Below are 26,516 nucleotides of genomic sequence, written 5' to 3' on the forward strand. Positions count from 1 at the left end.
TCGCGTCTTAAATGTCTCAAGTCGCCATCAGCCTCGTGGGCAAAGATCCGGAGTCAACGAAGATGACGATTAAAATCCTTTGATGACGTCGAATGCATCCGTCATTCAGTGCAACTAAAAGCAACGGCTTTCACACCACTCGTATCGACCGTGATTGGCTCGTGTGGACCTGGATCAAACTTGACTTTGCGCGCATCAAGGTCCATCCTCAAGACCTCTTCCTTCGTGCCATACTCCCACCAACGGACAAACGTCCAAGCAACACGAGGGGTTTCAGCTAGAGTCAGCGCATAGGTGTCCCCTGGCTCAAGGCCATCTACTCCAAGAGCGCCAGATGTTGAGTAGCGATGGTTTGAGTAGTCCGGGTGGCTTGCTGGAAGTGGTTTGCCATCATTGTTGTCACGCTTGCGAGTGAAGGGCGCGGAGAAGGTGACGGGTACATTCGGGTAAAGCGTATAGAAGCTAGCCTCATCATATGAGACTTTCACCTTCGTGGGCGGAGGAAATCGACAGTGGGTTGATACTGTTTGCTTGAATTCGGCTCCAGATGTTAAAGAAATAATCTTGAAAGCGCCACACTTGAGCATGAGCGCCGGAGAGAGATCATCGGCGTAGATGGTGATCGGCCTGTCGTAATGAGATATAATGCTGAGAATCAAGGAAGGCGCCACATAGTTTGCGTATGAATGACATCTTGGATTCAGGGCAAGGGACGCTGATACTAGAGGTGGCCCCATGCTGTCTACCACAAAAGTTTGGAAATGGCCAATGATGTTATATTTGACCTTTTCAAGGACTTGAAGCTGGTAAGGGTGATCTGAATGATTGCAGAAAGAGAAATGCTTGCTGCTGATTAGATCCTTGACCGAGAATGCAGACGAGTGATGGAGAGGAGAACGAAAGAAGAACAAATAGGCAGTGAACTACGGAAGCTCAGTCAATTGTCGAAAAGACTTGTCGAATGCCGTATTTATGCTCCCGCTAGAACGAGTCATCGGATCGGAATTATAATTATCCGGCAAGATTCTTCATCCCCATTCCCACATGTTCAATGCTGAATTGTGAGCATCTACATGCTTCTGGGCTCTTCTTCCCTTTATCGCCTCCTTCTCCTGCTCACTATAGGCTACATAACATACCTACACCTCTCATTTACCAAGATCACCTCTCCGCAACCTGTTCCTGCTCAAGATGAATCCTCCAAACTCTCGACCCCTGGAGCGCGCATTCCGCAGAAGATCTGGCAGACCTCGCCCTCGACAATCCCCGCCTTAAATGCCTCGCATGCTTCTCGTATCCAGACGTGGACGAGCCTCAATCCTTCCTGGCGCTACGAATGCCTCAGCGATCAAGCCGCAGAATCTTGGGTCCGTTCAACCTTCACAGCGACCTCGCCAGAACCTGATCTAGTGAGCCTCAGCTGGTTGGGCGATATCTACCTCTCTCTGACCGACCGGATTCTCCGCGCCGATTTCCTCCGTTACCTCCTCGTCTATGCTGAAGGTGGCGTGTATACAGATCTTGACACCTCTTGCCTAGTGCCAATCAAGCAATGGGCGGGTGTCAACGCTACATTGATGGAGCAAGCAGAAGTGGTGATTGGTGTAGAAGCCGACAGGAAGCCTGTGGAGAATGATTGGCGGTTGTACCAGGACTATAGAGACTGGATCTGGGGGGTTGAGAATTGGACGTTTGGCGCAAAGGCGCGGCATCCGCTTTTCAAAGCTGTGCTGGAGAACGTGGGAAAGAAGTTACAAGACTTGCTGAAATCTCCAGAAGGAGACAAGGCTGTGCTGTATCATGAAGTCATCGCTACGACTGGCCCGAGAGCGTTTAGCGAGGCTTTCCTAGAATACATCTCAAGCACGCAGGAAAAGCAGATCTCTTACAAGGAGTTCAGTATGCTCGAGCAGCCGAAGCTAGTGGGTGGTGTACTAGTGCTACCAATACGAGCAATGAGTGTGATGGAGGCAGACCGCGCTGATGGGGAGGGTGCGAGAAGCTTAGGGCTAGAGCCTGTGGTGAGGCACTGGAGTGAGGGCAGCTGGAAGGGGTCTCATATTGCTGTATTGGGAGACAAGCCGGACGGCTGGAAGGGTGAAGGATAAGGTGAGAGTGGGTAACCCAGACCTATTGTATAAAGTTGGCCGTTACTCTCCATGGCCCTTGAGCCGTGGCACTCTAGGGGAATTTGCCCTTACCGGTGTCTACTTCCTCAACAACTGCAACTTCAAAGATTGTTACGTTGCAATCAAATTCATAGACGTGATGTTCGACAATGCGTCTTCGTCTGCGTTCAAACTTCGCCGAAAGTCTTTGAAGATATCATCCACTGCCTGAGATGCTGGACGCGGGCATGCGATACCCGGTGCACACGATGTGCAACAAAACTCAGATATATCGCAATGGAAAAATGACCCTTGCAGCCGGTCAGAGAACGATTCTTGGGCGGTATCGTACCAACACCGAGCTTTTATGATGCCAAGAGTCGCCGGACCCCTTTTACCTAATCTAGAGACTTCCCCTGAGCTAGTGTCAACGAACGACAGAACACTCCACTTGCGCCTATTTGCAGATATTAATTCGAGGTGTTTCCTTGACGCGAAAACGTCACTTTTCTCTCTCTCTCTCTCTCTCTCTCTCTCTTTCTCTGAGCAAAAGCTAGCTGCCAGTGTGCTCGCTCGGTATCAATCCTTACCACAGCGTCGACGCTTGAGAGAACATCACTGGGAGGAGTAGAATAACAAATCTGTATGTATGCCAATGTAAATGAGGATCTGCAGAGGCAGGTACAAGAGACTTGCAAGAGGCAGCTAGAGAGGGAGGAGAAGCTTTCAACGGAGGAGGCAAAAGCGAAGAAGGAAAGGAAGGCGGAGAAGAAAATAGTGAAGAAAGAGAAGGCTGAGAGGAGAAAGGAAAAGAAGGACAGGAGAGAGAAGAAAATGGACAAGAAAATGGACAAGAAAATGGCGAAGCAATTGAAAGCCGTCATGAGGGGGGAGTAATGATCCGCTGCAGGCTTTCTCTCAGATGACGCGCCCCCTCCCCTTCTTTCCCTCCTCACAAATGTTTCCAGCGCACTTTCTCTAAACCCGCAACCAGCTTCCTTCCCAATAGTCGTACTCCTTTCAAAAGCAACTCGCCAACCAATTCCCACCGATCAACTCAGAATCACACACACCTCCCCTGCTATGAGCACGACATTCTACCTACTTCACAGCCGGAACCACCTTCCATTGTGCGATCACATACAGCAGCACCTCGAGCTCGACTCAGGCACAATACCGTCGTCTTTCCACTGCCCCGCATTTCCTACCTCTCCTTCCTCTAGAGATTGCAATTCCTTCCTTCGTTCTTCAGGTTCGCTCCCGCTCTGTATAGACTGGCCTTCAGATATCGACAGTGCCGGTGCCCCTACTGATCCCCCTTCCTGTTCAGATCGTACATCATATCTTCCAGCTTCGGCTTCAGGTTGCGCCATGAGCGTACATCCAGAGGCGAGTAGATGGCTAGCTATCGATATCCACGTTGAAGGGACGGGGTGTCGCTGAGTTGACAAACGTCATTCAACTATGATTTATCGAAGTCTCCATACCCTTAATTCGTCGGGGCAATATCTCACGTCATACGCAATGCGTTGCCTTAGTGCTTACATTCTCTCGCATCATGGAACATCGAATGTGGAAAGCGATCACTTATCAGACCGAGCAACTGCATGGATATTTTAGAGGCAGGATGCGTATCTCCTCTGCTAACCTTCCTTCGTAGCCGCTTTCTTCCTCTCATTAATTGCTATCCACATTTCCGCCATCAAAACAGTGCTTATACAATCAACCCTCCCCCCACCCCCCGCCTTCTCGTTCATTGTGCAAACCACTCCCCCTTCCCCCCGGCAACCCTGCTTCTTCAGCCCCTCCTAGCCTCTAGTAAAACAACAGCTCTACAACTCCTGACTCGCCCAGCAACTCTGCGATACGCAGAAGCCTGAACGTCAATATGTCCCGCATAACGCTTCACACGATAGGTTTCCGTATTGACCCAACTATCGGCAGACATCCAAACTTCTCTTACTCTTTAACACGCTCCCTCTCGCTTCCATAGACTTCACACAACAAAGCCTTATTTCAAACGCGCTGAATACTGCTGACTCGACTCTCTGGCCAAAGGCAACCAATAATGAGCTGGGAAAAAAACGCACTCCTTCACCAAAAACCATTAGATCTGAACATTCGTGCTTTTTAAGAAAAAAAAGTCTGTCATCATAGTTTAATATGTAAAGACATCATAACGTTCAGAGCCAACTGACCTTTTCCCCCTGCACCATTATTCTCGTCAGGGGCTCTTCACCACACAAAGAAACAAAATCGCCTGCATACAAAGATATGTGTACACCCCTCAAAGATCGCAGTAGCCCCATATTACCTTTTCAGCCCCCTCCATTGTTGTGTTTTCATCAGTCACCATGCCCCATCCGTCCTTTCCCATCGTAAATACGCCCTCAAAAGCCAACCCCCCTCCTCACCTCTTCAACCAAACCCACATCCTCCACCAAAACACCCTTCCCCCTCAGCACCTCCTCCAAAGCATCCAACACCCTCAGAAAGCTACTCTTAGCGCCCTTCTCCTGCACTAGTCTCGCGATACTCAAATTCGCCTTGCCACCCCTGAAAAGGACTGTATGTACCTCACAAGCCAGTCTCATAGGGGGGATGTTCAAAGAATTCTCAGCATCAACACGAGCCCAGATGCGAGATGCAGGCTTGTCAATCACGATATTACGCAGGCCGTACTTCTTCCACGAGTGAAAAAGGGTGGAGATCTCGCGGCGAGCGCGCATGCGAGAGATCTGGAAGCATAAGACGCGTGTTGCGGGCTTGATGCCTAGGAGACGAGCGAGCCAATTCTGGGGCTGAGGAATAATCTCGCGGGGTGATGTGAGGGATGATTTGCTGACGTCTGGTTTGGGTTTCTTGTGCTGGACAACAGTCGATGAGCTTATATTTCTTCGTTGAGGATCACGTGAAGATGGGCGGTCAGTTGATGAGGTATCGCTCTCTTGACCATCCGAGTCCTTGATACCAAAGTCTGTTGGCTTAGTCAATGCGAGGTAGGCCTTACTTTTGTTCTTTTGCGTGAACAGCTTAAGCAAGCTCTTCTTAGGGTTAAGCTTTCGTGGCTTTGTTTCTTCTTTGCTTAGGCCAAGAATCTGAGAGTTTCCGGGGAGTTGTGATGGATCGGAAAGTGGTCGCTCATCTTTCGGCACCAGCGGTGGTGCGAAGTCGGTGTCTCTAGAGGGTTGATATTGATGTCGACGGAACCAATGGCGCTTCTTGGACGTATTACCAGGATAGCTATTCCGTGTTACTGGATCGAAATTCTCCTTATCTTCTTCATCAATTGCATCAAGATTTTGGCTCTCAAGCACACGAGATCCCAAATACCGCTGCTCGTCTGAAGCAATGTTTCGCAGTGACGGACTTTTTGACCCAGAGCTTGACGACCGCGTGGACGCGTTGCTTTTCTTTCGAATGGCCAAAGGTTTGATAGGCGAGAGCCCTTTGTAGTCCGTCCCATCGTCCACGATTCGTATTGTCGATTTTCGTTTACAGTCCTGATGCTTTTGTGTAGGCTCCGATCTCGTGCGATAGCCGATATGGGTTCCGATTAACTTCTCAAAGGTATCCTTACGCGGTATGCCGTCTTCTGCCTCCGGAGTGGAGACAGCTCTTCGTTGTTCTTCGGCAAGTCTCACAGTGCTTGGTTGCATCAACCTATCGAGGTGCTCGATCACTGCATCAAGATAGCCTGGAGGAATTGACGAGTCTCTAGCACGCCTCCTCAGTACTTCTCTAGTTCGCGCGATGTCAAGTCTTGTATTGGGCGTGAGGATGTCATTTTCTACAGACTTCTCGGGCGGCGAAGGGGGCAGTGAGCGGTCTTTGTATTCCTTTGGTGGAAGATTCACGGAAGTCCTGAGTCCGGAGGGTTGCAACGACGTCCTCGCTAGACCGCTTATGGATATCGACGTTGCAGGTGACGCATAGCTGCTTTGTTGGGAGCCTCGTAAGCCAGTTACAGGGGTAGATTCAGTCACTGCAGAGGTCATTGAATCTCGGTTCCATGTCTCATCAATCAATTGAGCAAGTTCGTAACTGACCTTGCGGGCATCACTTATCGAGCTTTGACTAGACATTCTTATTCGCCCTGGATATCGCACCTTTGCGTGTTTTCGTGGGCCCCTGCGAGGGGATGTGTGGATGCCGATTTGACCGGTTTCTTCATCTACTATTGGAGCCTTCGCAGCTTTTGCGTCAGTAGTCTCCCCTTGTAGATACTGTTGATGTAATGAGAATGGCGAGCGTTGGCTTCCAGCGCTTCGGAGTCTTCGCTGGCCTGGGCCACTCAGCTGGCGCCTTTGCTGGTGCGGAAACGTGACATTTCGTCTTGTTGAGCTTATCGATTTGCGGAACACTGTAACTGTGGAGCCTGTTGTGGCAGATCCTTTTGACATGATAGAAACTCGAGAGTGTCCATGAGAGATGCGCCGTTGATTGCTGGCCATGCGTTGGAAATAATCGTGGCCTGAAGTTCCCCCAGCACTAGGAAGGCTTCCCACACTTGCACTGTCTTCCTCTTGCAGTTTGTCTAGCACTGGGTTGCGCATTGAAGACTTGCGAGAAGACGGAACACGGGAGGACGCTTGAGAAGCATTTCTAAGAACAGTGATACGAGCATAGTCTGCACTTGCAGTCTTTGCGATGCGAGTCCGCGATGGTCGAAAGGGATCATAACTCTCCTCTGTTCCCTCAGTTCTTGCAATACTAGTCCTTCTAGAGTGCTCTTTTTAATGTTGGCTCTGGGCCTTCTTCGGTACGTAGGTCCCCGGCTGAAGGAGCGAGAATCGAGAGGCATGTTGCGGGTTCTCCCCAAGTGTGGGCATTGTTGATGAGTATCGCTTTGGTGGCTGCGTCACATGGTGGTAGTCACTTGTCGAGTAGTCAACTTCCGTCGATTGATAGTTCTCTAGCAGCCGATCTTGAAACTGTTGTAACTTAGCATACAGGACCCTCTCGTGGTTTGGTCTGACTGCGTTAGCTCAGGGTTTTCTTACAGGTCAAGAAACGTACTCTTTGCTCAGCAAGCGTTGAGCCAACTCAGTTTCAGGCACACTATGCCACAAGTTCCGCATGTTTCGTAATATTTCATTGTCGATCTGACTTCTGTACCTCATTGTCGATCCACATTCGAGGAGTGACAAATGAGGAGCGGTACCAATGTATGGCTTCCCATTACTGGCCATTGGGTCAAGCCCTTCGTACTTTTTGACAAGTGGGTGCCTCCACATATCACGAATGCGCATTCGCTCACCTGGATCGGGCTGCAATATGCGGATGATAAGATCCTCAGCTTGCTCTGATAGTAAACCTTCGGGGAAATCGTAATCGCAATCCAGTACTTTCGAGATGACTTCAGTGAAATTCTGTTCTCCGTCCGCAAGGTCGCTGCAAAAGGGGAGGGAGCCGGTGAGCATAGCGTACAAAACTACGCCGGCGGACCAGATATCTGCCAGGTCACCACGATACGGCTGTTGTGAGATGACTTCTGGACAGGCGTAATGTGGGCTACCGCAAGAAGTCTGAAGCCATTCGTGCTGAGGTTGTAAGGCCGCCATTCCAAAATCGACTATCTTGATATTACCATCCCCATCCATTAGAATGTTTTCAGGTTTCAAATCTCTATGACATATGTGAAAGCTGTGACAGTACGAAAGGCCGGCGATGATTTGACGAAATATGCGAATTGCTTCATGCTCAGGAAGGCGTCCATGGGTTTGAATGTAATTAAAGAGTTCGCCGCCTTCGACATACTCAAGGACGAGGTATCTCCCCGAAGTCAGTGACAAGAGCGCGGTCTGGTCATGTTGATCGAGCTTACAATTCGCCCCTATTCTCCCACATATCGTACAGCTTAATGATATTTGGGTGATCAATCAATTTCATGATCACGCATTCTCTTTCAATACCAAATGGAATCAATTTCCTCCCGTGCGTGTTCTGTGTCCTCGAAGTAACAGTATCCATGGCCATGATACTCGCACTTTTGAGCATCTCTGCACTCTTCTTGCTGATAATTTTGACGGCTGCATCTTGCCCTGAGAGTTGATGCCTAGCCTTTCGCACTCTGCCCGTTGCGCCCTTGCCAATTGTTGCTCCTAATCTCCATGGTCCGACGGACTTCTTGGTTCGTGGCTTGCCAGACGTATTCGTTGAGGATGTCGATATCTGGCTGTCTCTGTTCGCGCCCTTCGTAGCTTCGTTAGATATTTCTGACACTCTTTTGTCTTCTGGCTTCGTGTGTTGTGAAGATACATTCGAGCTGTTCCGTACTTGGAGTGTACCGCGTGGAGCAAGCGATGTGTGATGAGGGAGGTGTGATATTGCCTGTGGAGAAGACAGTCGAGAGATCGCAGGTGGAGGAGGCTGGCTGTTGACCCAATCGGTCGTTTCCTTACGAGGAGATCGGGGTTTCTGATGAGCTGTGCGACTTTCCCGTGCGCCTTTTGGTTCAACTCTGTGAACTGCGTTCTCCATTGTTTGCTGATCGTCGCGCAACAGCAATGACGCGTCTCGGGGTGCAAGAGCTAGTGCTTTATTGACAATTGCGTGTCAATGTTGAATACAAATACCAGGTTGATGAAATTCCGGTAGCAGTACAAACATTACGGCGATTGCGATGGGGCTCTTTCCGAATTGGTATATCAGCGAATGTCCAAAAGAGGAGCGCGCTTTCCTCAAAGAAACGTCAGAGCATGCCCTGGTAACCACAAGAAAGATATTCCTGGTCCGCGTGCTCGAGGATTCTCGTCAGGCGGATCGCATACTACAAGAATCAAGAGGAGAGTGATCAGCCAGAAGAGCAATATTAGCATTGTGGCCTCCTATCAAGCGGGCAATAGCACAGAAATAAACAAAGCGGCTAGCGCGGGCGACAGCGGGGCTGGTGGTAAACAACACCACGAGATGATGACAGTAATAAATCTTCAGCAAACATGTTCCGTTCCGAATCTGGAAGATATTTAGGGTATCGGTGCCGTGGCCTTACTTATACCGGGTGTACAGCGCTAAACTTACATTGGAAGATTGCTCTGCACCTCGTTGTACAATGTCTGGTAGGGGAAACAAATAGGCCGCATTCACTCCTCATTCTCGTCGTCCTCGTTATCGTCTTCTTCCTCAACGCCATTCGCCTCGTCTTCGTCATCGTCGTCGTCATCGGAACTCGGGGCTTCATCTGGCATCACAACGCTATTAAGGTATGTTACCTGCATAAACATCATCAGCTCATTGCAATTCAAACGTGGAGCTATCCAGCAAGCTCACAAATGGCGTCAAAACACCAAGCAAGTCCGCGATCCTACTCAGCCCATCTTTCCCAAGCACTTCTTCGTCCTTCAATTTCTTACCAATCGTGTAATTCCTCAACCTTAGTAGCGCAATTTCTGGGTGATCGGCACTGTAGTCCTACCTTACCGTCAGCATTATCCATCGACTACTCACACTCGAGAATTTACCCTTGGTTTAGTCTTCAGCGCACTTTCTCCATTGATCTCTACGAACTTCTTCACGACCTCCTTGTCATCCTTCTTAGCGCCCTTCAGGAACTCCTTCCGCATTCTCTCCTCCTTGAGCACTTCCTTCAGCAATCTACTTTTCTTATCGACGTTCCTTCTCAACAGCGCTAAGGGCGCTGCCTCTGGATGCCACACCCCAGCGCCCACGAAGCTTCCCTTTGGTTGGATCTGTACATAATATCCAGCATAGGGGCCTTTCCTGCCCGTCCTCGACCACGCGGCTGAGAAGTGTGTTTTGTATGGTGTAGGATCGGGGGAGAATCTGATATCCCTGTAGATCCTGAATGTCAGATCTTTGGGTGGTAATTCTGGTATCGTCTCGTCATTCTCGATGATTTTCTCCGTCAATGATTCGACAAAGCTGTCCCAGTCCTTCTTGGCTTGTCTATAGTCTGCATCATGCATCTTCAGCCATTCGCGATCATTGTTCTTTGCTAAATCGCCCATGAAGAGTAGTGTGTTCGGGTGAACCGTATATTCTTCGTAGGGAGTATTGCCAGGGCTTCGAGGTTTCGGGAGAGGGATGAAGACTGCTTCCCCAGCTTCCATGTCGACCTTCACACCGGGCCGCCATAGCTCTTGGCCTTTTTTGCCTGTAACAACGGTGCCATTCGTTTTGCCTTTGACTATGATTTTGCGCCCTGGCTTCTTGGCAGGTTTTTCATCTTCGGAGGAATTGTACTCTTCATTTCCTTCCTCTTCCTCGCTCTCGCTTTCAGGGGGTGAAGAAGCTGCACTTGCGTCCTCATCTTCGTAGCCAGATTCTTCGTTTTCCACCGACTCAGATTCTGATTCTGATGTTGGATGCTCAAAATATGGACTTTTCTTGGCAGTAATTTTGGTCGTAGGATCAACTGGCGAGGACTTGACACGCTTCGATCTTCGTGACCCTGGCGTTGATGATGCTGCGGGCGACAGTGCACGCTTCTGTTTTAATGGTGTTGCGCTCGACGAAGCGCCTGGAAAATGTGAACGTCTCTGCGGCATGGTAGTACAGTATTTTAGTTCTTGATGTAACAAGCATGTACGGTGCAAACACTCTGGGAGATATCCGAATATTGAAGGCCTTTGCTACAACGCGCGGTTGCCATTTCACCAAAAGGACGGACTCCGATCTGAACGCGTCGCGTGAATGACGTCATTTCAATTTAGGGGCTGATTCCTCAGTTCCTACCCGCCTTTCAAGAAGAGATGGATGTATTTGAGATATTGGCTCGTCTAGCCACAATCGGGGATATGAGAGACCTCAGAGCATTCCAAACTATACTTTGGGCTGGTAAGAGGAGTATATCAGAGTCTTGGGGTGTTGCATAATGTATTGCGACTTAACTGATTTTTTTCGATTCAATTCAAGATAGTTCATCGAAAACTAATAGCAAAACGCAGCATCAGAGGTGAGCGCTCAACCTTCAAGATCTGTGCTATCGAATCCAAACATTGAACGCAAATTCTAAGACGAGCAAGAGAGCATTGCTTGGACAAGCATATTCAACTAATCTTGCAATCTCTTCTCTCGCTATAGCTATCGATTTTAAGTCACTATCTACTTCTCCTGAGCAGCATCTGCCTTCACAAAGTCGGCAGCCCGTTCCGCTACAGCATACACAAGAGTCTGTAAGTTCCCCCTCACAGCCAATGGAAAGACGCTTGCATCAACGACCCTAACATTCTTCGTACCATATACTTGCAACCGCTCATTCACCACCCCTCCCTGATCCCTTGGCAACATGCTACACGAACCCATTGGATGGTACTCGCTCGCAGAATGGCTCTTTACGAAGTCTTCTACATTGCTTTCATCAAGCTTGTAGAAGTCTGGCTGGTAGACGGTGCCGCCGTTCTTTAGATGGTTAGAGAAAGGCGCTGTCTGGGCGACTTGCTGGATGTGTAATAAGCCTTGCCCGACTACATAGGTATCGAGGGGGTTTGAGAGGTAGTTTGGATCGATGGCTGGGTATGTAAACGGGTCTGAACTTGTGATGTGAACGCTGCCTCGCGAGAAGGGATGCTCGAGAACGGAGAAGAACGTGAAGTAATTGTTGGGATAGGTTGTGCTGAAGATGACGCTCGTATTGTATGGCTGTGAGGGTGTAGAGCCACCGGGAAGGTAGACCTCCTGAATCGAGGCTTCGGTGGGTGATAATAGTTTCTCAAGAGTCAAAACTTCTTGAAGACCTTTGCTGCCTCTCTGTCGTGCCGAATCAAGAGACTGCGGAGTCTTGTAATTCCCTAAAGTTTCATCAGGGCAAAAGTAGAAGACTGTAGCCTATTTGACTTACCACCATGATTGGCCTTCAACAATTGCGCGAAAGAGATATATGCATTAGCAGTGTTCGATGCGAGTGGACCAGTATGATTGACAGCGTATTCCTCGCTCGCTGCAGCGGCGATGGTTGCGTTTCGGAAGCTCTCAAACGTACCTTCGCCTTCTGCAGCTTCGTACGTCAAGGGTACGAGAAGATGCTCCTGTAGATTTTCGCCGACATTTGGATTGTCAAGAAGAACATCGATGCCATGGGACTTCAACAGCTTTGCATCACCAATGCCAGAGAGCTCGAGTAGATGCGGCGATTGAAACGAGCCTGCACTTATAATGACTTCTCCTTTGACCTTTGCTGTATATTTTCGACCGTCTACAACGAAGTTAACGCCTGTAGCTGTTAAAGGCTTATGTCGAGTATCAAAGACCAGCTTTGTAGCCTGAGCATTCGTCAAGACATGATAGTTTGGGCGAGACGTATTCGGTTTCCAATAAGCATTGGCAGAATAGCTCCGAGATGCGTTCTTAGGCTCCTGAGAAACGAGCGTAGAATAAGCACCTATTGCTAGTCCGCCTCGAGGATCACCGGTGGGACCAAGGCCCAGATTCTTGTATGTTGGCTCCCAAGATTTGTAGAAGTTGTCGAAGAAAGGTGGGAAAGAATCCTGGACGGGGCCACTGGTTCCATGGGCAGAAGGCACGATGAACGTGGTATCAGTCTGACTAGAAATATCCGCAGATGGAGGGTTGTATGTCTCTGACTTGGAAAAATAGGGGTTTAGCTCATCCCATGACCAGCCTTTGTTCCCAAGCTTTCCCCAGTCATCGATATCGAGGCGAGATGCGTGGGTCCAATAGAGGTAGTTGATGGCACTTGAGCCTCCAAGCTGCTTTCCGCGGGGGTGTCCAATCACTCGTCCGTTTGCATGGACCTGAGGTGTCGTCTCAAATGCCCAGTCGTAGAGAGGATTGTTGAGAGTAGACAAGGCCAGACCTGGTGTTAGTATCAAAGGGTCTTCCGTGTGGTCACCGCCGGCTTCGATGACACCAACTTGGAAGTTGGCATTCTCGGAGAGACGAGTTGCAATGGTAAGACCAGCAGTGCCTCCGCCAACGATGAGATAGTCAAAGTTGATTGCTGCAAATGCAGCCGGAGCAATTAGAGCGACCATGATGTCGATCCTGCCAACCCCACATCGGAAGACGACGCATCATATACCGTCCAAGCTTGACTATGCGCAGCCCTGGCAGTTCCGATGGCGACATCTCCGACAAAGGTGTGCAGCCCCAGGACAAGCTTTGGGTGCAGAGGGCTTACTTATGGATTACTTCGCTGAATTTGTACATAAAAGTCTCCACTTCAAGTCCAAGGCTTTGGTATTGGTAATGGAAGTGTGCATGTCCTCGCAAGTTATTCAGGTACGGAGAATTTCACGCGACCTCGTGCATATGCACGAATCTAGTCAGCATGTTATTCTCCCCGCACTCTCGCATGCAAACGAATGAGACCGCAAACGAAGCGAGAGTGTTTACTGATCGTTAGGTCACCATGTCCCGTGAGGTCCGTGTTGCCAAATTGACTTGCTTCAGAGCGAGAAGAGGCAGATTTTACTACGGTGAGGACGCTGCATTCTGTCATCACCGTATCAATCCCAATACCTCCAAATCAGTTTCAATTTCTCTCCTTTAAACACCTCTCTTCCTTATTCCCCCATCTTTACTACCATGCCACCGCCCCATTCCCTTCCTCCAATACCCGCCCTCTTCCACACCCGCAAATCCGCCATCCTCTCCCACCTCTCCACTCCAGCTGAGACCTATACGGACGCGTCCCCCAAAGGCTCTGTTGATGCTGGGATAGTCGGATTGATAGATAGGATCAATGCTATTGAGGGGCTGGTGACGACTAGTAGCTGTGCTGGACGGATCAGTGTATTTGTCGAGGGCAGGAAAGGGACTGGGAAGAAGAGCGGGCGGAAGTTGAGGAATGGAAGAAATGAAGTGAGAGAAAGCCAGAAGCCGGAGAGCGAGAACGACAGGGTGGATGAGAAGAGCACTGATGGATATCTGGAAACGAGTGGGAAGGAGGATAGGCATCAAAGTCGTCCTGAACAAAATTCGACTTTAGTGCAGCATGGAAATGGCAGTGGTGTGGACATAGAAGGTGTTCCAGTGGATACTGAACGTGGCCAGGACATTAATGGCAAGGCGGATAAGAAGGGTTTGAGTAAGGAAAGGAAGGGAGTGCCTGGAGGCAAAGGCAATGGCGGGCGCTGGCTCTTCGTCTCCCACGAGGCATTAAGCAAAGAGAAGATCGAAGGTAACCTGGCTCAATTGCTTGGTCTACCAGAATTAGACCGGAGTGATAAAAAAGAGGGATTGGATGAAAATATGGAAGAGAGAAGATTAGTGAGATTTCAATTCGAGCCTATGGTCCGTAGAATCAATAAAATCCGTCATCAAAGTCATAAACTAATGCATATTCACGTAGATCCTCCACGTAATGTGTGCTTCTCTGCACCATGCACAGCATATCTTAAGCTCTGCCATTAATGCTGGATTTCGAGAGAGCGGTGTCCAGAGCCTCAAAAATCTAAATGATGAGAATGCATTTCCCATGGTCGCTCTAAGGACTTCCGGGTTAGCATTCGAATCTTTGGTTGCATACGTCGGAGAAGATGAGATTGAGCAGGAGACCATCCGAAGCCTCGTTGATGAAACGTATCTACGAATTTTGGTGCAGATCGCTAATGAACGATTCGGGACTAACGCTGAGAGAAGACGTAGGTTTGAATCATTACTGGCCTCCTCTAAGGGCGTTTTACGAGTCTCTGATCCAGCTGAAAGACAAATGCTTAAAAAAGCCGAGGGTTTAAAAAGACAAGTTGAAGTTCGTAACGGTCGTCATAGTGGAATTGAAAGTTATACCGGCAAGGCAGACGTCATTCTCATGGATCTTATGAGCTTGGATGGAGATTGTCAATGTTGAAAAGCCATATCATGGTGCGCCTCCCAAGCTCCAAGCCGTGCATGGGCGTACCTTTCGTTTGGGCCGTGAATCTTGTCTAAGCCTACGTTTCGACGAATACATTTCTAGTCCAGCCAAACGCCCGTTCCAGGCGGCCAGCCATTCGGCGACAAATGTTTCGCGGTATCTTAGGATCTTTATGTGGCTCATGAAATATGATACTTTTTCGTGGATTGCCTTCATTCCGTTCGAATAACCAAGCCGATCCGTACAATTTTTGGTTGCTGAAACCTGCCGCAGTCATTGCGAACAAGAATTCAGTCCATCGCAGCTCTCTTGCCAGGCTTTCGCCATGCTGGATATAGAAAAGGGTCGCAAACGCTTGGAGACCGCGTTTGTTTAGCTTAACACGTGGGATAGCAGCTTCTTGCGTAGGCGGTTCCGTAGCCTTCGAGATTTCAGGTGGCATTTCTCCGACTGTCAAAGCCCGGGCTTTGAGCTTTTCTCGCGCAATAGGCTGAGAAGTGCCGTTCATTGTGCGCTCCGTTCGCAACTCGAGCATTGCAAGCGCCTGGAGAGGGTCTTCGTCGGCCTTTCTCTGGGGTCTTGGTCTCCGAAATTCCGGTTCTTTCCACACAGGAGTTCTCCTCAATTGTCTTGGTTCGATTATACTATGCAAGGGGGCTTGCTCATGTAAGGTTCTGCCAGTATGTTTGAGGAAATGACTGTCGATCTTCTGCCAGAAGAGGTCCAGATTTTGCTCTGCCGCGCGCATCTGCAGGGACGTCGCTGTATTGCGCTTTTTCTCGGCAGGATAGGGAAAACGTGTCATATTCGCACCGTAGTCAGCGACGCCCATGTCCTGTGATAGTAGTTGGCGTACAGCCATTATTGGTCTTGATCTCTCCTGAGACTTAGTTGCGGCGATGCGCGTGGCTGCGGAGGACAAAAAACCACTTCCACCAGGAAGACGGCACAAGTGGCACGCCAGCTCGGTGACAACAGACAATTCCGAATACCATCTAGCAAGTTGGGGAGACAGACGTTCCCGCTCATTTGGATCAGTCGAGGTCAATCTCTCAACCTCGTTGATCAAGTCGGGCAGAATCCAAAACTTCACACTATCGGGATTGGACAGGTTTGACAAAAGCCACCACAAATGATCCCTCTTATCAAACACAGTAGTAAGACGCCATTGAGCACCTTTCGTATTTGATCTTTGAAAGCTGAAGCTATGCCGAAAAGCTCTAGCAGCTGCGATAATCGAAAGCAGCGCTTTGCTGAAGTTCGCTTCTTTGTCAGCAAAGCGGTATTGGATAGAACCGAGAAGGTCTTCGTATTCCTTAGGCATGTCCTGACCAGATTTGATCTGGTCGCTGTGGTATTGCGATAAAATTTCAAGTTGTTGTAGATCGTCGCGAAGGCTGACCCAGCTTGTTGAGTGAATGTAAGCGAATCGCAGAACCTGCGTAATGACTTCATTCCAATGACCTTGTTGACTTAGGAGTGGATTGATACCACTCCCTGTCCAGGCGAGACTCTCATATTGGCAATCACTACATTCTTGCAAGACCTCATACACATATCCTGGGTCCTCATGAAGCGCCCAAAGATGATCCTGTAATTCGGCGCATTTAGCGCTCACGAGTGTTTGGATGCGCGCGAAATCGGACGCCTTAGGAAGCCTGTATGGAGCGAATAGAAGCCGAAGAGCAAGGTCCTCAGGCTCTTCATCATCAATCATAGGCTTTATGTTCATCGGAATCGGTGGCGACATTGTCTCCTCAAGGATTTGATCATGGAGAATCGTACGACAGCAATTGATCAGAAACCCCAAAAGTCGAGCTTGTGATTTCAAAACCAAAAGTGCATCTCCCGGCATGATCAAAGTTTGAGAGCCTGAGGATAAAGCTTGAAAAGGCAACATGGTTCCATAAGTTGAACGAGTCTCTTGACCGATCAGACTGATCAAAACCCCACTAAGCTGCTCATCTTTCAAAGACTTAAGCTGCTTCCCGATCTTCATTGTTTCCCTATCTTCGAGAACAAAACGTGAAGGTGCGGCTTGACTACGAGCATCCATTAGCAGTAGAAGCGTTTCCCTTTTAACCAAGTCTTCTAAGTTGATTTGGGGTAGCATCATGGCATCCTCAGATGCTATCAGCTGTTGGTCACCAAAACTCGGCATGAGAGTCTTCGAAGGCACCTCTTTTCTTTTGGGCAACATGCTGGTCTTTTCTATGTGGAAGTCGTATTGCATCTCTTTCAGGGCGTCGAGATCGGGCCGATGATTGTTCGAGATTTCCGGTCCAAAGGCATTCAAGAGGATCTTTTTGCGCTTGTCGCTATTCTTTCCGGACCACCTCTTTTCCAATTTCAACCCATGTTGATGGACATATTTTCTGAGGTCTTCCCAGTCGTCGAATATCGAACACACGAGAGCCTTGATTTGACTCTGCAGCTCTTGGGGTGTGATAGTGTCGATCGGTCGCACTCCATCTTCATCGAAAATCCCAGCTTCCTTCAGCACGTGAAACAAGTGATCGGAGTGAGGATCGTCCTTCAGTTGTTTTACGACCCTTTTCAGCCGCTCCTCCCCTGCCATAGCTACCAGACTAGTTGTGAGTTGTTTGAGGATGCCGTGGATGCGGGTGAGGTAGAGAGGAATGAGTATTGTGATTACAACACAGAAGAAGGAACAGTGTTGCAATTATCCTTAACAAAGACAATCGGGACATTTGCCGTTGCTCCGAAGTGTCAGTCTACTCGATTAGAGCTAGGCTGCTTTGAATGCCAAAGGGAAGTGCTGATCCGGGGGCGTATGCTCGAGGCATTTCAATGCATCGGTCCTTGCCCTTTGACCAAGCCGTGTGCACGATCCATCCATACTTTGCCATCTGCTTTCTCCTCCTTGACTATCTGTATGACACGCTCCATCTTAGCTTCTAGCGTCAAGCCCTTGAAGCCCTCTCGCGGATGCCTTCCAACAATACCCAGATTCCTAGTGCTAGGCAGCCTCAGCATCTCCTTCTCAACATCATACCCAACTCGCATCGAAAGCTCAGTCACCCAGTCGCAAAGGCTTGCGTAGGCCGAAGGCTGCTTCTTCCTCTCCGAAGCCTTAAGCGCCTTTAAGTCGCCTTGCTCAGCTGCTTGATTTGGTGCATACATCTCCTCGTTGTCGGTATGAGCAGTGACGATGGGGACACCTTTACCCCTCTTGACCTGATCCGCAAAGTATAATGGAGCAAGACCATCAGCTGAGTTGCCATTGAAGACAGAAGGAGCGCGGAAGCGCTGGCCAGAAAGATTATGTGAGCAGCAGGGGATGCAAAGGAAGGGTGAGGATGAGAGTGAAGCCAACAGTGGCGTCCAAGGAGTGAGCTCATCTGCATGATTGGAGATGATGAAAGTGCCAATGGGGAATATACCGTCATGATACGCTGGTGTATCTGCAGACTTACAGTGCTTCAGCGCTGAGGAAATGGACCACCTGTGTGAAGCTTGGTGGCCGTCAGCCTGATCGGCAGGTCTCATCTGCGGTGAATTGTGCGTGAATGGCTTAGGAACGAGAATCAGCTCTTTCAGATTCTTTCGGATACGGGAATCAAACGTGGCCCACGTCTTCCGTTTTCGGGCATCAAATCCCCAGCCAGAGTATCCTTCTCGGATGAGAATGTCAACCAGGACGCCGTTGCCGCAGCCGATGTCGACAAAGCCGGGAAATACTGGCTTTTGGCTTTTGCTAGCATGATCATCAATCTTCAGCCAGTCATCATCTGAAGTATACGTGTCTTTCCACAGCTCAATCAAGAACGCTGCGATCCCGAGATCCTCAAACACATGTTTGCTAGGCTCTGTCTGCTCAACCCAATTGTCACAAAGTCTCTTGGCATGCGTCTTCTTCAATTCAGAATACTTATCCTGCACTCGCTGTTGCGAGATGATCTGGTCATGATTCACTTGTTTCTGGTAGCCGGCCAAGAGACCCTGTCCATGCTTGTGGACTGTAGAGAGGAGATGTTGGGCAGTCCGCTGAAGACGTGAGGAAAGAGGTAAGGTCTCAAAAGAATAAAGACGAAAGTGAAGTGAGACAGAGCCTGAGCGATCTTTTTGCGTCGAGTGAGACCAATCGTGCATGTACGCAAGTGCTTGAACGCGCGGATGATACCACGGTATCTCGTCAATGGAAGAAGCATGAGGGATGTATACAACGAGGGTTCTTTCTGCATGTGAAGCTGGTGTCGATTTGAGGAATACACATGTCTGAAGCATGGGCTTGTCCAACTGCGGATTGCGAGGTATCATTCTCCGAAGAAGTGTCCTTCCCAACTCAAAGCCATGGAATCCTCCATCCAATATCTTATATGCTTCCAATGCTTGTCTCTTCTCTTCCCGTGATAGTGAATCATCTGTGGCTTCATCATCTTTGCTGTCGTAGAGAATGTCAGCACGAAAAAGCAAGCTTGAATTGATATTTGGATTCTTCAGCAGATTGAGAGAAACACTTTCGAAGACGGTAGGATCAAAGTCACACGGATGTTGGAGGATGGGCAGCCAGGACTCGTGGGGCAGCTGAAGAAGTTGCTTCAACTGTTCATGAGGATGAGAAGATACCGTTAAATCCTTCGCCTCAATCAATTTTCCCGGCATAGCGTCTGGTCGTACTACGTTATCTTAGTAGATGGCGACGTGCATAAGCCTGCCAAAACTGGGGAAGTCATCACACTCCTGCATCACCTTTCCAGCCTAAAGCCACTAAAAGCAGCCCGGAAGCTTCCCCGGAAATCAATTTGTGCAGCGCCAAGAGTCTGCCCTGACTGCCGCTCCCCGTCATTCCATCCTCCAGAGGAAACAATTGGCGCCAAATACCACAGCTGTCAACTCAGTAGCGACAATCGCTCGACCTCTCCATCGAGCCATTGACAGACCTCTCAATTGCGCTGCAGCTCCAGCAAGCATTGCGACCTACTCAACCCTCGAGCATCGAATCCGCGACAACCCGCAGCCCACATCCACCTTTACCGCATCAACCTGCCAACCAACCGCCCCCATCTCCTTCTCCTCCATACAATCTCAAAATGCCCCTCTGGACCCCCGAAACAGGTGGCCACATCGACTTCACCCCTTCACGCCCCAAACGGCGCGACACAGCCACTCACCCTCCAATCCCCACCCATCCCGTGAAACCACGAGTGCAGCACACGCACCACGCCTCCTCCTCGCTGAAGAATGAATCGATCCCTGAATCCACCTCGCCAACACCACCCTCCAATCCCACCTCTGCGCCCTCCCACCCACCTGCCTCTGCGCCATCAACCGCCAATGGCGTCCCAGGCGGCTACAAACCCTCCACCACCCTCTTCCCGCCCTCCCTCCTACCCTCAGCTGTAATTAAGCAACTCCCAGAAAAATACACAATGCGGCCCCTGCAGCCCTCAGACTACAGCAAGGGCCACCTGGACGTGCTCAAGAACCTCACGTCTGTGGGAGAAATCAGTGAAGCGGCGTGGTTGGCAAGATGGAGCTGGATGAAGAGACGGAATGACGATGGATTTCCTGACGGAGGCGCGGAGCCAGAGGAGAAAGGGGATAGGGGCGGAGGTGGAGGGTTGTGGAAGAAGGCTGGTAGCGAAGGGGGAAAGAGGGGGGAGTATTTTGTGATTGTGATTTTGGATGGGGAGGGGAGGGTTGTGGGGACTGGGGCTGTGGTGGTGGAGAGGAAATTGTATGTGTCCTAACTAGCTTAATGGCGGGGATGAGGCAGCGTTAACGATAGAAACAAAACAGCATACACAATCTCGGCCTAGTCGGACACATCGAAGACATAGTAGTGAGCAAAGACCAGCAGGGCAAGAAGCTAGGATTACGGATAATCGAAGCGCTGGATGCGGTCGCGAAGGAGGTTGGATGTTACAAGGTATGTTGCCCCAACTCTTTTCCCCCACCCCTTTCCCAACCCCTCCTCCAAGACATGAGATCTATAGATGTAACGAGAAGCGAGCTCGGAAAGAGCCCCACCAGCAAAGAGAGGCCCCCCTTTCCCCAAAGATCAGAACAAGATCACACCAAAGGTGAACAAGCTAATTCGTTCATGATCTAAACAGACGATCCTCGACTGCTCCGAAGCCAACGAAGGATTCTACGTGAAATGCGGGTACAAGCGAGCCGGGTTGGAAATGGCGCATTACTACAACAAATGACTGGCGGGGAGCAAGAGGACGATTGTTGCAAAGTTCTGAAGCCGAAAAACTAAGGGATGGGAGGAGTGACGTGCAAGCTACCTTGTGGGTCGAAGATACCGAGTGTGGATTTGGCGTGCAATGTTCTATCATATGAGAACCATGAGCGTGCACTGAAGATAGTCAGGGCATGTAGACGATTTATGGAGGGCTAGAGAAGCGATTGAGCGAACTTTGATGAATGAGGGTTGCCCATACCATGCTTGACTCATCTAGAGCCAGCAAATTGTCTACAGCTGAGGATTTCAATTACATTAATGTCCAGTAACCTCTTCTCTTTTCTAAAACTCCGTGAATTTTGTATTCCAATAGCAAATCCAGCAAACTCCAGGCACAAAGGTCCGAAATAGGTATCTCAACTCTTGGGTACTCCATCCTCTGTTTCAAGCCTTCCAGTCCAGCGCCAATTATTCTTTAGTCGTAGGAATCTCAGTGGATTCTATCAGCGCAGTCTGTAAAGCTGGCTGCAAAAAGCTAGATCCAATGTTCAAGGTAAAATTTGTTCTTCTTCGAGGAGAAGCAATATATGTGCAAGAAGCGAATGAAGGTCTTCGGGTGAGGTGAAGATGATTTGGTCGTCTGTCGACCTCAAGAATGGCAAATCGAGAAGGTGACGTTTACATGCGTCAAGTTTAGAACAAGTTGACCCCCGGGATAGCGACGAAGATGCCGACACAGACCGCAGAGATCAGGAGTGCTCCACCCATAGCTTGCAGGAAGATGGTGTCCTGGATCTGGCGGAGAGCAGGTTCTTGAATCCAGACTTCGCGGTCGAAGACCTTGCGGACAAGGTTGCGCTTGTCGTACCGGGCGACCCATGGCTCGTCTTCGTAGCTATTGGAGGTGCCGAGAGTGTCAAAGGAAGACTGGGACATATCGTAGGAAGTAGATGATTCATCATCTGGGCTAGCGAACAACTCCCATGGGCGGAGATGGCGATGATGCATACCGTGGAGAACCTGTCAATTATCAGTCTCTGTGTCGGTTGAGAATTCAATAGGACTGTCGACCTACCACACACATCCCTTTCCAAGCTGCAATGAGAGTTGCGATACCAATGACGAACAAAATTGCGGTAAACGCTCTCCACGCCCGTCCAGCACCACTCAGAATGATGATGATGGCTGCAATGATACCTAGTGAAATTGTGGCAACACCAAGTCCCCGAGCAAAGACGACACGAGGCCGATTACCATTGCAGATGGTCCACCGAATGAAGTTAGGATGAGCTTGGTGGCGAAGTGACCATTCGACAGTGTGAACAACTTTTCGGAAGGCGGAAGGATGGGTCGTGTTGGTGAGAGCGTGCAGCAAAGCCTGACGTTCTTTGGACGAAAGATTGAGCTGTCGTGGTCCTCCATCTGCAACGTAGCTGGCGATGATGCGGGCGATCTCTTCTCGGAATGGCTGAATTGTGACTGGTGATTCATCAATATACCTTTCGAAGAAGCAGTAGCTCGAGTACACTTACATGGCTGCCACTTCAAGTCGGCCGTCTCAAAGGCGTCCGCCGCTTGTTTGTGATGAGACTGCTGACCGGTAGTCCGGCTCACATTCAATGTCGAAGCCCCCTCGCTCCAGGCCGCTTCCGAAGCAGCCATGCTCTCATTGTCACCCCTAGGTGTCCGTGGTGGTGTGTTGAAGGGGTTCTTGCCAACCTCATTCACGCTTGTCACGGGGGCGAAGTCGGTTCCTTTGAATACAGCGGCGGTCTCCGGGCTGATGTTCTGCTTTGGCTTGTGCTCCTTGTTCTCGGTCTCGTCCTCAGTCCACATAGGGGCCAGAGATTGCTCGCTCGAAGGCAGAGAAGTGAAACGTTTAGCGTAATCCTTGTACCAAAGGAAGAATTGTAGGTTCTCAGCCGCATGCTCGATGTAGATGAGATAGTTCATGAAATCTCGAGTCGTGCATGGCTGGATGCCACTGTCAGTTCCATTGGCGCTTGTTGGAATTCAGGAGGCGTAAACACTCACTGGGCAAGTACCGCCTGAGATGATACGATCGAACGACAATGCCTCTGGAATGCCAGAAATGACACCAGAGCCCTGCGAGCCAATTGTGGACTCGCCGACGGATTTTGGTTTCTCATCCCCGTAGAGTGACGCACGGGCTGAGTCGGCCGTGACGTGAGGAGGTCGACGATAACCGAGTGAGTAGACCATTGCGAGTCGAAGAGCGGTAGCTTTGAATTACTGGATGAATCAAAGAATGGACGCCTGAGGATAGGCAAGAGTTGTAGGAAATAATCAAAAATGAATGAGAGTTGAAGAAAGTAGGGATGCGTAGGAGGACCGAAGAATAATGGATGATGAGTGTTGAATGTTCAGGCTCGGAAGGTTCACGCACGGTCCCACCTTCCGCGTGGATTCCAGACTCTTGGATGATCTAACACCCCGATTGAGTTCTTGCTCCCACTACTCGCCCGGTGACAGGCTTGTACATGAATTTGTCACGACTCAAGAGACTAGGGAAAGAGTCTATCGTAGACCGAAAGTGAAATGAAAATGCTTCAGGGGGCATCAGACTCGGGTGGAGCTTGGAAGATAAAGATCTTACACACACAGCACAAGGCACGTATGTGTGCCCCTTTTGCGACATCCATGATTGTTATTCCGCCGTCACAACAGTGCTAAGACGCTTGGAAGATCTCGATGAGGAAAAACATACCGCCTGACACAACGACGGTCAGGTACAAGCGTCGAATGAGCACTCGCCACCGCAGGGGTCTTGGGATTAGATGCAACGCCAGATGGTGTACTAGCAAAATCTTAGATCATGATGCGGCACAGTGCTAGGGATCCAAAGCAAAGAATGCAGGCTGATGAAGCGCAGTGCGAGGTTCCCACGCGACCCATTGATTTGTCGAACTCCCCTGGTTCGTGCCTGAGACAGGGTCATGTGTGGTTCAGCAAGAGGTAGCATGCAGCATGCAGCATGCAGCATGACCTCGTCAGCATGCAGAGTGAGGGTGGGATGTGAGGTTGAGGTCAAGACAAGATCGGAGGATTAACGTGGAAAAGGCGGCCCATCGCTTGGTGGCGTGCACGAAGGTAAGCTGAGCTTCCTTGTCGTTCCTTGGGCTCTCGTGGCGCACCAGTCGAGCTAGAACTAGAGGGCGGGCGATCTTGCCGGTACCGCTTTAGTGGGTGTGCAATCTGGCATCTCGATCCCATCATTGGACGAAGAGCCCAAGAAAGAGATTATGATTGGGAGCGTAGGTGGAAATCGCAACATGGTCGGTGCCTTGGACCCTGGAGAGCTCTCCTGAGTTCAACCCCGCGCCGCCGTTGGAGGTTGCGAACTCACTACTTGCTGACTCGGATTGCTGCTTCAACATATGCTGGACATTCTTACGCGACAGCGTCCATCCCGCAGATAGTGGGAACTTCTGCGTCCGTGCTTCCAGCCGCGAAGAGGATTCACCAGCGCCTTTATAGCCCGCAGATCTCCCTGTTGCTTACCCCATGTCTCAACTCTAATCGATGCTTCATATCTGACTTCCGGCGGGCGTTCTGCTACTGCGCAAAACCATTTGACTTTTGAGATGCACAACTCGCTGCGAGACAAACGGAAATTGCGTCTTTATCGGAAGCTCCACCGTCTGCTTTTCAAATCTCTTGCTCCGGCTCAACCTGCCTTTCATCCTGCATGCAAGTGATATCCTGGCTGTTGATCACAATCAAGATTCGAAGCTAGTGAGCTAGCGATCTAGCAGCCTTAATTTCCGACTTGGCAGGGGTGAGGCATCGCCGAACATCTCCGGGCGGAGTCTCCTTTTTCAATGACTAACATTTAGTGACGAGATGAAGTTCAAGGAAGCTATCGCTGTTTGAGTTTCTGAGTGTGTCTCAATGTGGACCGTCGAATCCTCTATAGTGGTCACTGGGTCTCTGAAAGCCTATCGCCGGCTCATGCTGCGTCGGTTGTTGCAATGGTGACCTGACATGTTGTTCTTGCTCGCTCTGTCAATGGGTACAAATTGGGCTTAGTGAAGGACTACACGCGCTGTCAAACTACCCTGGGGACAGCGTAAGCCCCAAATCCAAACGCGTTCCTCTCCACCACCTCTTCCCCTCCATCCCCTCCCCGAATGATCGGATTCTGCCCCGCCTGGTACCCCTTCGTCACCCGACTGAGAGCCAAAGTCTCCGTGATACTGCTTCTCCATTTCTCATCCCCTTGCAATACACTCCACGCTAACCCAATAGGCATCAGGAAGAAGAGGGAAGATACGCGGTGGCCCCGGATATTCCGCATTTGGAAGTCGAAAACGTGGTAGATCTCTATTGCCACCTCTTTGAGCTTGGTCGCCGAACCGGGTAGGTGGAGGCAGTTGGGGTTCTCGGACGATGGGGAGAGAATGGATAGTTTTGTACGCGAAGCTGAATCCTCCACAGCGAGTGGGGCGAGGCAGGGGTTGAGCTTCCAGAGGAGACCGAGGAGCCAGATGAGGGCCGAGTCGTAGGTGAGAATGTCGACGGCGTGAAGTAGGCTGGTGAAATGGAGAGCCAGCTTCTGTCTGCGATTATCTTTGATGATGTTCTCCTCCACCACTTGGGGATTTTGATGGTGCCATTGCCAGCGCCACGTGAAAAGCAGGTCTAGTTGAGCGACGATACGTTGCCAAAGCGCTTTGCATGCTTCGATGCTGACGTCTTGGTCCAATTTGGCGTCGTCCTCTAAGAAACCTGGGACAAAGATCATGATGCTGACAAGGCGGCTTTGGGAATTTTGTGCTGAAGAATCGAGGGTCCAGGGAATAGTTCGCCAACTTTCTTGCTCCAGAAAGCTTCGCTTGCGCGTGATGAGGCTAGTTGTAAGCTATCCATCCTTGGATTAGCGTACGGTTCTGGATGTCTTATGGAGAGAATGACAGGTACCAGTGTGGCGCGACAGGACTCAAAAACTTGCCGAAGGCATCCTGATTGGAAACGCTGCGGCCCGCATACAAGGAGCAATTGGGTTAACCCCGTAAGATGCGATATGGCGCCTTGCCGATCGGCTTGGGAAGACTAGAATGGACAAGTCAGTCCACTTAGGTCAGATCAGGGTGACTATCGAGTCATGGCTCCTTACAGCATGGATTAACATGATAAGGATCGGGAGTATCAGGCGCTCGAAACCTGGCCTTGAGACATCTGGTAATTGAAGAGCGACTTTCTTCATCAAGCTTCCATATACGATGTCACCCTCAAGTTTCGTTGCACCATCATAGTGCGAACAGCCAAAATTGCTTAGTGCAAGCGCTTGGCAAGCATTGAATGGCAACACACCCATCTCGCCCTTTGCCGCTATCTCTAGCCATGGATCTCCGTACGTACGCCACACGAAATTACTAAACAAGAACGATTGGCAGATGTCATCCCGAAAAGCGACCAGGCTGAGCTCCTTCGGCGGCGAATCGATTTGCTTTCG

The 26,516-nt window shown here is 50.0% G+C and overlaps 11 protein-coding genes across 11 annotated transcripts; 3 read left to right on the forward strand and 8 right to left on the reverse strand.

The window, feature by feature from the left end:
• Positions 1-101: 101 nt before the first annotated feature.
• KY384_006351 (uncharacterized protein) lies at positions 102-737 on the reverse strand (the record flags this gene model as incomplete). Its single annotated transcript, XM_044814847.1, has 1 exon — positions 102-737. One exon carries the CDS (start codon positions 735-737, stop codon positions 102-104), a length of 636 nt encoding a protein of 211 aa, XP_044667947.1.
• A 336-nt stretch (positions 738-1,073) lies between these two features.
• Positions 1,074-3,005, forward strand: KY384_006352 (uncharacterized protein; the record flags this gene model as incomplete). Its single annotated transcript, XM_044814848.1, has 2 exons — positions 1,074-2,097; positions 2,818-3,005. 2 exons carry the CDS (start codon positions 1,074-1,076, stop codon positions 3,003-3,005), a joined length of 1,212 nt encoding a protein of 403 aa, XP_044667948.1.
• Positions 3,006-4,498: 1,493 nt separating this feature from the next.
• Positions 4,499-8,591, reverse strand: KY384_006353 (uncharacterized protein; the record flags this gene model as incomplete). The annotated part of the gene is made up of 4 exons (XM_044814849.1): positions 4,499-6,838; positions 6,875-7,082; positions 7,128-7,736; positions 7,936-8,591. 4 exons carry the CDS (start codon positions 8,589-8,591, stop codon positions 4,499-4,501), a joined length of 3,813 nt encoding a protein of 1,270 aa, XP_044667949.1.
• A 602-nt stretch (positions 8,592-9,193) lies between these two features.
• KY384_006354 (uncharacterized protein) lies at positions 9,194-10,618 on the reverse strand (the record flags this gene model as incomplete). The annotated part of the gene is made up of 3 exons (XM_044814850.1): positions 9,194-9,322; positions 9,381-9,521; positions 9,572-10,618. The coding sequence occupies 3 exons, from the start codon at positions 10,616-10,618 to the stop codon at positions 9,194-9,196; spliced, it is 1,317 nt and encodes a 438-aa protein (XP_044667950.1).
• A 556-nt stretch (positions 10,619-11,174) lies between these two features.
• Positions 11,175-13,063, reverse strand: KY384_006355 (uncharacterized protein; the record flags this gene model as incomplete). The annotated part of the gene is made up of 2 exons (XM_044814851.1): positions 11,175-11,860; positions 11,911-13,063. The coding sequence occupies 2 exons, from the start codon at positions 13,061-13,063 to the stop codon at positions 11,175-11,177; spliced, it is 1,839 nt and encodes a 612-aa protein (XP_044667951.1).
• A 553-nt stretch (positions 13,064-13,616) lies between these two features.
• On the forward strand, positions 13,617-14,880 carry KY384_006356 (uncharacterized protein; the record flags this gene model as incomplete). Its single annotated transcript, XM_044814852.1, has 2 exons — positions 13,617-14,324; positions 14,383-14,880. 2 exons carry the CDS (start codon positions 13,617-13,619, stop codon positions 14,878-14,880), a joined length of 1,206 nt encoding a protein of 401 aa, XP_044667952.1.
• An 82-nt stretch (positions 14,881-14,962) lies between these two features.
• KY384_006357 (uncharacterized protein) lies at positions 14,963-17,464 on the reverse strand (the record flags this gene model as incomplete). The annotated part of the gene is made up of 1 exon (XM_044814853.1): positions 14,963-17,464. The coding sequence occupies one exon, from the start codon at positions 17,462-17,464 to the stop codon at positions 14,963-14,965; it is 2,502 nt and encodes an 833-aa protein (XP_044667953.1).
• Positions 17,465-17,694: 230 nt separating this feature from the next.
• KY384_006358 (uncharacterized protein) lies at positions 17,695-19,512 on the reverse strand (the record flags this gene model as incomplete). Its single annotated transcript, XM_044814854.1, has 1 exon — positions 17,695-19,512. The coding sequence occupies one exon, from the start codon at positions 19,510-19,512 to the stop codon at positions 17,695-17,697; it is 1,818 nt and encodes a 605-aa protein (XP_044667954.1).
• Positions 19,513-19,940: 428 nt separating this feature from the next.
• KY384_006359 (uncharacterized protein) lies at positions 19,941-21,062 on the forward strand (the record flags this gene model as incomplete). Its single annotated transcript, XM_044814855.1, has 3 exons — positions 19,941-20,587; positions 20,650-20,779; positions 20,967-21,062. 3 exons carry the CDS (start codon positions 19,941-19,943, stop codon positions 21,060-21,062), a joined length of 873 nt encoding a protein of 290 aa, XP_044667955.1.
• Positions 21,063-21,733: 671 nt separating this feature from the next.
• On the reverse strand, positions 21,734-23,263 carry KY384_006360 (uncharacterized protein; the record flags this gene model as incomplete). The annotated part of the gene is made up of 4 exons (XM_044814856.1): positions 21,734-22,060; positions 22,116-22,519; positions 22,573-23,014; positions 23,075-23,263. 4 exons carry the CDS (start codon positions 23,261-23,263, stop codon positions 21,734-21,736), a joined length of 1,362 nt encoding a protein of 453 aa, XP_044667956.1.
• Positions 23,264-25,109: 1,846 nt separating this feature from the next.
• On the reverse strand, positions 25,110-25,805 carry KY384_006361 (uncharacterized protein; the record flags this gene model as incomplete). The annotated part of the gene is made up of 1 exon (XM_044814857.1): positions 25,110-25,805. The coding sequence occupies one exon, from the start codon at positions 25,803-25,805 to the stop codon at positions 25,110-25,112; it is 696 nt and encodes a 231-aa protein (XP_044667957.1).
• Between the last annotated feature and the right edge of the window lie 711 nt (positions 25,806-26,516).

This window comes from Bacidia gigantensis (genome assembly GCF_019456465.1).
Source record: "Bacidia gigantensis strain McMullin 20006 chromosome Unknown contig_249, whole genome shotgun sequence".
Taxonomy (NCBI): Eukaryota; Fungi; Ascomycota; class Lecanoromycetes; order Lecanorales; family Ramalinaceae; genus Bacidia; species Bacidia gigantensis.